Here is a 10,695-nt window from a genome sequence, read left to right as displayed (position 1 = left end):
ATTGATATGTTGAACTTTAAGTCCCTACAGAATATGATGAAAAAACATTTAAAAATTAGAATATATTTTAAAAATAGGCATAAAGAATTATATAATTCTTATGTTTACACCTAAGTCCAAAAATCTAACCATGTACCATCTGGAAACAGGACAGTATCCTCTGCTTTTTCTGTTCGGAACAAATTCTCAAGGTGTGCTGAGCCGGAGCATCGACAGCCTGTGGCCGCTGGCTCGGCTGCTGCAGTAGCAGCAGCTGCCGGGGAATCCTCCGCAGCGCCGAGTTCTTAGCATTTGGACTTGGTCTCTAGGGGGCACTCGTGCTGTTGTCCGAGCGCTGTCCCTTCTGTGTCTGTTATTTTTCCTTTGCTTTCTTCCTCTGGTATGACAATTCTTTTCTACTTTTTGTCCTTGCTTATCTTTTTTCTAATTTTTCCTTTTCCGTCCACTGAAATGGCCATAATGACAATGACATTAAATGTTTTTCTGAAAGATCTACCCCTGAGAAGTGTGTGCCCCATGCCCACTTGGAGCCCCAGCTCCTGAGCAAGCCTGCAGAGCTGCGCCCAGCTCTGCTGCCCGCGGTTGATTCCGCTGCAGGAGCTGGCCAGGCAGGCCGCACACCCGCTGCAGGCAGCTCTTGTGCACGTGCCCTGCGGGCTCTGGAGTGACCACACAGCCCTGTGTGTGACGTCCTCTTGGGGCTGGGAAGACTGTCAGTACAAAGGTCACCCTACACAAGTGGCACTTAGATGTGGCACTTAGAGCAAAGTTCTGGAACATTCGTCTCTAACACAAGTGATACCTCATTCTAACCAGGTGGTCTACGGTAGGGCTGAGCCGCAGAAGTGAGAGAGACAATGTCCAAACTGGACATTGTGACCCTACATAAGTCACTGCTTCTTATTTTTTTTTAAATCATTTATTTATTTGGTACAGAGTCTCGCTACACAGCTGGGACTTGTAGTGATCCTCCTGTCTCAGCCTCCCCAGTGTTGGGATTACAGGCATGTGCCACCATGCTGGTTCTGGGGACTGCACAACCCAGGTCCTTGAGCTTGCCAGGCAGGCGCTTAGACCACTGAGCTAGCTCCCCTGCCCCAATAACTCATTTCTGATCAGAACAATTCTGAAATATAAGTTCTATTTATATTTTCCACCTTGGCTTGGGACAAAGGCTCCAGAATTCCAGCACCTGCTGTGCAGACCGGCCGGCAGTGCGCAGCCCCTTAGCCTGTTGAGGACTGCTGCTGCCGCCTAACACTGGCCTTCCGGCTACACCAGGAATCTTTCTGCTCCAGCCAAGAACCATAGCTCTCAAAACTCATGCAAACTTTTGTGAAAACTAATTGCTTTGGTTTTCCTTTTTTTCTTTTTGAATAATAACAAACTTCAGTAGAAGAGTGTTGGTGCATTGAATAACCAGACCCTAGTAAAAAAAAAGAAAGAAAAGAAAAAAATTCTCTGTACCTTTATAGACTTATTTTAAGATAATTTCTTGATCTCAGAAATGTCAGGGGTAGCTGGGCTTCCATCCAGTTTGCATCTCTGTGCCCAAGCACCCTCCTTCTGGGGCTGTGGGGAAGGTTGAAGACTGCCTTCCAGAGGCTGTGCCCAGACTGCAGCCCACAGCCAGCTCAAACCGCAAAGTGCCGTCAGTACAGGGAGCCGCATACCTGGGCTGTAGTTTAGAAAAACAACTCCCACAATAACATCTTTGGCCTTAAAAACGATGCACATGCGTAGGTTCACCACCACTGGGTTAGTTAGTATTGGCCAAGGGTTTAGGTCAGGGCTGCGCATAGTAAGCGCTCAGGAGACAGCCGCTGCTGCTGGCTGCAGTGATAGCAAGGAGACATATTGCGTCTCAGCTTTCAGCCCCCACAAAACCACCTTCTGCCATGAAGGGGTGACTTCACCATTTGTGGCTTCGCAGTTTCCCTCTGTAGGGCAAACGTGCTAACCTTCACTTCATCTGGACTCAAAGCTGTTTCCACCTTCCCTTATTTTCCAGACTATATGTCGAAAACCAAAGACCTCCACTGACCGACACAGCTTGAGTCTCGATGACATCAGACTGTACCAGAAGGACTTCCTGCGTATCGCAGGTCTGTGTCAGGATACCGCACAGAGCTACACCTTTGGGTGTGGCCACGAACTGGACGCGGAAGGGCTCTACTGCAACAGCTGCCTGGCACAGCAGTGTGTCAACATCCAAGATGCTTTTCCAGTCAAAAGAACCAGCAAGTACTTCTCTTTGGACCTCACGCGCGATGAGGTTCCAGAGTTCGTTGTGTAAAGGTCGCCTGCATGCAGCCTGCAGGGAGTCTGCTGCTGGCCGGGCCAGAGGCTGCGGGAGGCCTGGGCTCTTCAAGGATCACTTGTGCCATATTGTCTTTACCCTGAACATAGCTCTTGCTTTATAACATTTGTGATGGAAACAAAAGCCTTGGGACAATTGCACTTTAAGTATTATGCAAAGTAACAGAACCAGAGAATGTACAGCAAGACAAGTGCCCGTGTATCGACCCTTTGGGAAGAAGCGTGCTTTACGGGTGGAAGCCTGCAGACTGTTGGAGTGTGTGCGTGCTGCTCATTTTTTGTCCCCTGCTTCAGTTAAACATAACGTCTCTTTACCACGGGGAAGATGTTAGGCTGGCTTGCTTGGCATCTGTTTTATAATTCCTCCCACGTGAAATGGCCATGATATGAAGGAGAGAGGGGAGGGTCTCTCTTCTTTGAAGGAAATGTGCTTTACTGGTTTGAAGCCTTTAGACTGTCAGAGTGTGGTATTTGTTGCTCATGTGTTTCTCACTTCAGTTAAGTGCTACTTCTTTATCCTGGGAAGGATGTTAGGCTCATCTGTGTGCTTGAACATTTCTCCCCCTCCCTCATGAAGTGCTCATGGTTTGAGGAAGGAGAGGGAAGGGTCTCTCTGAACGGAGAGACCATGGCTTGGTGCACAGCTGCCGCCTCCTCGAGGCTGTCCCAAAGCAAACACCAGCGAAATGATCAAACTGCATTATTGTAGCAAGCCAAAGATACGTGCAGAGCAGGGTGATGTGACGTGAGCAGCGGAGGACAGCACGCGCCATGATGTCTTACGACCCGAAAGCACTCAGGCTCAGTTGAGTTCTTCATCATGTATCAGGCCAGTTATGCCCATGACATCATTCATTCTGTAGAGTTTACAGACTGGTGTTTGTTAAAACAAGAAAACTCACAGAAAAACATTTGGGTTTTTTGTTGTTGTTCTTTAATTAACAAAATCAAGTTACAGTAATACTGGTTTCTGCCTAACCAAAATATCCTCACTCTGTGGACATGCTTTACCTATGACAGTTCATGGAACTGTGTATTTTGTGTGTGTTGAAAGCTGCCTTCCTCTTCAGTTGGGCTCCACAGCCGTGTCACGTGCGTGGAAGTCCTTCTCCGTCACTGAACCCGTGCCGCGCAGGTACTCGGTGTACATACGTATGCTAGAGTGACTCTTTCCTCATGTGCCTTGGGCCATGATTCTCAAGTCGGAGTGCATGATAGAAGTGTTTGAGGAGCTTTTAGGAAGTAATAATGCCTGGATCTCACCCCCGACCACATAAATCAGTCTCTTGTGGGCAGGACCCAGGTGAAGTTGCCTTTTCTTTTAAAGTTTTCTACATGAGCTAATAGTAAGCAGGGTTCAAAACCACTGACTGCAGGGGGTCATTTTGTTACCGTTGAAGTGAAAGTGTACAGAAGATGTGTATGAGCAGGGCCACGCCCAAGGTGGCGGCGCTGGGAGGAAGGCGCGTCGGGGCAGTGGACGCGTCGGTAGCCTTCTGGTGTACAGTGGAAGCGCCGCCCGCACTTCACGACGGAACTTCATAGCACAATGTCTTTCTAGGGGATGTTTTTAATGATTTCCTATTTTTCAACATTTGTTTACCATATTTTGATACACCATTTTTGCTATCTGCCAGGTTTTATTAAAAACTATGTATTATTTTCTAAAGAAACGCTCATATTTTTGTACAAAAGTGTTTTCAGGTACCAAGAAACAGCTCTAGGGTAGAGCAGGACAGAACGTGAGGCGGTGTTAGCCCGGCGGGAGCCGGCTCTGAGCGATGGGGCCGCGCCCACGTGCCGAGCGCAGCGCCGGGCAGCGAGGCTCGCCTGACGCTTGAACAGAACGAGTTCTGCACAGTTCTACATTCATGAAATTATTTTGCTTTTAGTAAATGCTTTAAGAAGAAAACAAAACCAAAGCTTCAGATGTCCGAATGTACAAGTGTCTCCCTCTGTAGAGAAGGGTAAAATATGAAGGGATCATTTAACGACTGTCGGTCTCGCAGTCCCTAAATAATCCGCCGCTTCTCGCAGAGCAGTGGTGGCGAACCTTTAGCTTGTGCTGCGGCGGGTTGTGCGTATCACTGAGCGCTCCGACAGGTTGGCCGCCTGACACGATGCTTCAGAGACAAGCCCTGGTGTCCCGGTACTCCAGAAGGCCCGATCACAATGCCATGCATTGTCCTAGCCTGTGGTGTTTCTTGCAAAACATAAAGAAAAAGAAGTATTTACAGGATCAGGTAGTGCTTTGTATTTTTTCTCTACTCAGCCAGAATCGTGTCTTCAGGATTTTGCCAGCATTCGTGGTTTTCCACACCCTCTTTCTAATTGGATTTATGAATAATAGTCTTGTGGGTTTTCAAAAACGAATCACGCCAGGAAACACTTATTTTTTTCTGACCTACTGTTGGCAGCAGAATTATGTATATGTGTATGTGTGTGTATGAAAATCCACTTTGAATAATCTACATTTTTATATTTGGAAATTGTTTGAAAAAAGAAAAAAGAAAAATGAAAGTATAAAGCTGTTATTTATTCTGCATTTGTTACATATCCTTTGTTAGTAAGTATACCAGTTTGGTATATATTGCCTCTCTACATCACTTACATTTGTATTTGCAAGAATAAACTTTATATCTACATAAACTGTAAATAATCCTTTCTGTGAAAGGATCACATCAGCATGATACCAAAAGTATGTTTTAAAAGCCCGCATTGTTTTGTAATTATTTCTTACTGGCATTTCATGGTTAAGCTTAGCAGTCAATAAAGTTACTTTGTTTTTGCCGTTAAGGTGTCTTTTCTTTTATTGTATTTGGTACAGGGTCTTACTACCCAGCTCAGACTCATAGTGATCCTCCTGTTTTCAGCCTCCCAAGCGCTGGGATTACAGACATGGACCAGTACACCCAGACTCAGTCCCTGGGTCAGTGCGCCCAAGTAGGACCAGGAATCGAACTCTGGTCCCTGCACTGGCCAAAGCAGGCGCTTAGTCCACTGAGCTATGTTGCCAGTCTGGTTTTAATTTTTTTAAATAGTAGCAGATGTCTCAATAGTCCCACCTCTTCTCCCAAAAGGAAGTCCATTCCCTTTGTGCTCCAATTTCTTGGCTATAAAATGGGAATAGGAATCCCAAGGACTGTTGGAAGAATTAAATAAGGTAATAGCTGAACATTTATATGAAACAAAGTGATTTGGCCATTTGGCATCCCAAACCGAAGCGTTCCTTTGGGGTGTCCTGCATGCATGTTTTCAGAGCACCTGTGCATTCCAGTTAGAGCATCATCTGCACACCTCCTGTGCACCTGCTCATACGCGGTGTGCCGAGCCCTTCCAGTCCCTTCACGCTGAAGAGCAAGAGCCTGCAGCTAGCCGGTGATAGAACCACATTTTAAAACCTAATTGGATCCCAGGCTATTTCTGCTGCAGGATGCCGTGCTGCCTGTTGTCCTTAGAGAAAGCACGGACCTAACAGAGAAGATGGCCTCACAGTTTTGGTAGTTGATAAGAAACGTTTGTTGATCTAGCGATACATTTATCTCAGTGTCCTCTACAGGCCACACATGAGAGTTATGGGGTCACTGCTTTGGCAGAGAAAGGAAAGACCTAGACACAGAATAGGAGGCACGGAGATGCGAGACGGTTTTACTGGAAAATTGCGGGCTGAATGGGGACTTTATCAGGATGGGTGACATAACAGGCCATCCATCCAGGCAGAGGCTTAGAAGCGAGGGAACAAGAGCATCAAGGGCATCGTGGGACTTCTGGGCTTGAGTAGTCACTCTCTAGCCTTGTCCTGCACAGCCTGAGCTGCCCAGAGGAGGACATGGAGGGTTTTTTTCTAGATGGCAGGAAGCGACTACAGGGAACTGTAAATGAAGATGCATCTGGAACATGAGAGGAAGCACAGAGCTTGTGGAGGGCTGGAGAGCCACAAAGAGCCGCTTGGGGGCCTGAACTCCGGGTACAGTGAGAGAATCAGGCCTGTCCTATGTATGTATGTGTGTGTATGTACACAAGCTTGTCATTTGCACTGAAAGCGAGAGACATAGGCTACTTTCCTGCACTGCAACGTAAGCTACTGCTTTATAGGATGAACTCCAACCCACTCTTCCTTACAGTTGGCACAGCGGCCCCGCCTACTCTGTATCCATGTCCTCAGCTCTGGCTGCACATTAAAATGACCCGGCCTGGTGCCTTGTGGTGCACGCTTGGTGTCCATGTGGGTCAGGGTCACAACCTTGGGGGCTACAGCTGAGCCCAGCGGCTGCGGTCAGTTCACTTCTGTGGCCCATTATCATGCACCCTATGCGGGGTGGGTGGTTCTCCAGGTGTCCGAGTGCAATGCATTTTGTCCGCAAAGCATCTGAGAATGGACTGAAGTTCACAGGAGGAACTGGAATCAACATTTCAAAAACTCTGACTATGCCACGATCTCGAGACGAGCACATTACATACGGAACATGGGGCTGTCTGACTCAGAACAAGAGCATAGGCCAAGTACGGTAACCCACCTTTAAAGCTCCTCCCCATCACTGTTTCATTTGCCTCCTCATTTCTCATGCATTATACAAGCCGATCCCCACACGGATTGATAATGAAGATAAGTCAGCTGAATCCACCCAGCCCTTTGATGGTGAAGACGTGCTTTCTGAGTTAATGGAGAGGTCTGACCTCTGAAAAGTCCCGCTCCAATGCTGTGAGCTGTGGTAGGTGTGGAAGCTGCTCCTTCTCGAGCGACTAATCAAAGTCTGTAAACAAGGCGCACCTATAATCACCCAACTCATTACCTAAGGCAGGTGTTTACCCATCTCGGGTCAGCTGCAGCCCAGGAGGTCTCAGTGCCTCGCTGTCATTGCTGTCAGAGATAGATTTCATAAGGACAGAGAGTTCCCAGCTTAGGAAGGAATTGTGCTCCAAGTGTGCTTCTAAATTGGTCGCCTGACATTTAGAGCACGTGTTCCCACTTCCCCAAGTAGCCCACAAATGTCTGTGTAACCCAGAGGTGCTATGAGTGATGAGTCTTTCCCCGCGTATTAGTGGCCATCTGCCAAAGAAGCGGTCCACAGCCATGGCATAAGCAGCAGCCGGAGGACCCCCACAACCAGATAAGCCCACACCCACATTCCTGGGCCCCAGTAGCTCAGCCATCAGGATTTTCTTCTCACGGCTCCTCCTTGCCCAGCTCTACTAAAAGTAGAAGAAGCACTTAGCCAACCAAGTGAGGCGGCAGCAGCATAGCACTAGGTAGCTGTCTGACTCGGGGTTCCACCGGAACTGCTTCAGTGTAGTCTGCTGCACAACCCTGTCCCCAGCCCCCAGCTGCTCCAGGCTGCCCTGCGCTGTGAGTTGGCAGGAACAGCCCTTTTCTCCTGATCCACAGAGGTGGGAGTGAGCGAGCAGGCCTAGGAGCGTCTCGAAGAAGCAGAAGCCCCAGGGCTTTCTTTTTTTATTTTTATTTTTTAAAATGTATTTAATACAGGGTCTGCAGGGTTTCACTACACAGATCAGACCTATAATGATCCTCCTGTGTTCAGCCTCCCAGGCACTGGGATTACAGGTATGCGCCACCACCCCCAGTCTCAATCCCCATCTCAGTGTACTCCTAGGGCGGGCCTGGCACTGCAGGCCGGGGATCGAACCCCAGCCCTGCGCCTGCCTAAGCTGGCCACAGGGCTTTCTTAAGGCTGTGGCTGGACTGCTGCAGGGCAGGAGTCTGGTGCCGCAGAGAAAAGTTTAGGAGCCTATGCCAGAGCCCTAAGTGTGAGTGCATAAAACCATACAATTTATAGGAAGTTTTAAAAGAAGACCTAAATAAATCCATATACCATGCTCCTAAAAAGAAAGGTAGAATGATGTTAATGTCAATTCCCTGCCCCCGCCAGGTACAACCCAAATCCCAAACAAACTATATCAGTCTCAGTGGAGTGATAAGGACCAGTTTTACCATCCAACCTTAGATACTTTTACAAAAGAAAAGCATACATAGAGCTGGCCAAATAGCTCAGCAGATTAAAGCACCTGCAAGCAGACACAGGGGCCAGGGGTTTGATCTCCAGGCCTGCCCCTGAGGTGTGCTGAGACAGCAATTGAGACTGGGTATGGTGGCGCACGTCTGAAATCCCAGCTCTTGGGAGGCTGTAAACAGGTAGATCATTACACATCTGATCTAGTAGTGAGACCCTGAACACCCTTCCTTAAGATGAAAAAAAAAAAGAAAGAAAAAAGAAAAGTATATGTATAAAAAAAAAATGTTTTCAGGGCTGGTGAGATAGCTCAGCGGACTAAGTGCCTGCTTAGGCAAGCTCAGGACCTGGAGTTCGATACCTGGCTCCACATGCTGCCTTGGCCACAGAGACCGGGCGTAGATCATTATGAGTCTGAGCTATGTAGTGAGACCCTGTACCAAATACATAAATGAATGAACAAATGAATGAATGTTTTCAGTATTTGACAATGGCAGTGCAGTAAAGTTATTCCCCAGAGAAAGGAGACCAGGTAAACATTGTCCCTGCCCTAACTCACTGCTTCAGACTATAGCTAAGAGAGAAGAACAACTAACTGAAAGATGAGGAGCTCTGAAGAGTCACTGGGGGAAAAAACAAGGACACTGCCCAAGCCAGGGGTCAGTGGTCCAGGGACTTGGTGATCCAGGAGCTCAGGCTTAATCAAGGCGTGGTCCACAGCACCCAAAAAGATCAGAGGTCATGTTACATTTTCCAGCACATGCAGGAAACTCGATCCTTTTTTTTCTTGTTCAATGTCATATTCTTCTCAGTAAGTTTAAAAAAAACAGAAAGGAAAGGGAAAAAACCCACACAGGTCACATAGAGAATAAAGACTTCTAGAGAAAAAAACCCATTATTAAGATTGTCAGAGAGAAGCTATTTGACTCAGAAAACTGGAGAAGACTGCCAGAGAGAGGCAGAGGTGGACATACGAGTCCTCTGCAAAATATGATAGCAGGAATAAATGTTCTCAAAGAGTTGGAAGACCAAGGAAATCACTCAGAAGTCAGACCAAGAAGACAAGGGGAGTGACAGAAAGGGTAACGAGTTTCCCAGCATGCAGTGGTCGGTGTCAGTATGTCTACCTGCACGCACAGATAGCCCAAGCCCTTAGAAGCATGCACACAGTAGGGGGAAATCTTATGGGAAAATTCCTCAGAACTGAAAGGCAAGCATTGCCCAACTAGAGGGAAAAATTCAAGGAATGCCCAGAAAATGGGCAAGATTGACTAGCCTGGGAACATCATCATCATGGTTTTCTCGTTATTTTTCTTATTAGTACGTGTTTGCGCTGCATATCCTATCCACTCTCCATGGAGCTGGTGCCCGGATGAAGCACACCTTCCCCCTCCTCCATCCCTTTTCCTTCCCTCGGCCCCTCCATCTCTTTTTTTAATATTAATTTTATTGAGGAAAAAATTAGCATTGAGACAGTTTCAAAACAGGTTAGTAAGACAGTTACAATAATTAATGCATTGCATATTATTGTCTTTTAGTAGTTATTCATAGTACAAGATGCAGACATGATATCCTGTCCAAACACTATTAGTACAAATCTCTCTTCTCATTGGATTAAGAGAAAGTAGCTATATATCTATCCTAACTATTTTGTATATACAGATGCAAAATAGTCCTTCATTTGTATCCCCTCTTTTGGTTACTTGTTTCAGAGATGAGTGTTCCATTGCCATTCAAATATTGTAGGTGGGTGAATTCAGCAAAATAATCCAATATGGCCCAGTAGTCCATAATAGTAGTGGGTTTTCCGTAAGACTGGCGATGTCAGAAGATGTTGACTTGAGCCTTTTACAGCTCAGCATATTATTATGGCTTTACTTGATCTCCTTCCTGCCTGACACAGATCTGTCTTCCTGCTTCCTCTTTTCTATCTTTTATTTCTCTCTATTTATACTTGAGGGCCGGAGAGATAGCTCAGTAGAATAAGTGCTTGCCTGGCAAGCACAAGGTCCTGAGTTCAATCCCCGGTACCGAAAATAAATAAATAAATAAATAAACAAACAAACTTGGGTACCAGACAATATTAAAAGATACTAAAAGATCCAGCAATGTCTCAATGTATTTTTAAGAAGCAGACAGTGAGTTTTATAGCTCTGTGGAGGGCAGGGTCATGATGCGCAAAAAGGGACTGAGCAGGCAAGAAGAACAATTAACTCGAACAAATGTAGAAAAGAAATGTTCATGGAGTAGTACTTTGCTGAACAATGAACACTGCCCCGCTCAGAATGTAGGCACTATGTCAGTTTAATAAAACTGCCATATAATATCGGAAGGGAAGAAAACTTCTATGTGGGGTGGTGAGAGGGAGTAGACGTGTTTAGAGTGCCACACTCTCATCTTTCATAAG

General features: G+C 46.5%; 1 protein-coding gene across 2 annotated transcripts in view; it reads left to right on the top strand.

The window, feature by feature from the left end:
• The window catches only part of Frmd6 (FERM domain containing 6), a 78,443-nt gene extending 73,695 nt beyond the window's left edge, over nucleotides 1-4,748 (top strand). For both annotated transcript variants that reach the window (XM_004638753.2, XM_004638752.2), the window contains exon 14: nucleotides 2,012-4,748. In XM_004638753.2, coding sequence (XP_004638810.1) covers nucleotides 2,012-2,296 — 285 coding nt within the window. In that variant the 3' untranslated portion in view covers nucleotides 2,297-4,748. The remainder of the gene's footprint in view (nucleotides 1-2,011) is intronic.
• Nucleotides 4,749-10,695: the final 5,947 nt, after the last annotated feature.

The sequence above is a fragment of the Octodon degus genome, unplaced genomic scaffold (assembly GCF_000260255.1).
Source record: "Octodon degus isolate 3935 unplaced genomic scaffold, OctDeg1.0 scaffold00102, whole genome shotgun sequence".
Lineage (NCBI taxonomy): Eukaryota > Metazoa > Chordata > Mammalia > Rodentia > Octodontidae > Octodon > Octodon degus.
Note: the sequence above shows the minus strand (reverse complement) of the source record. Positions and strands in the feature narration are given on the sequence as shown.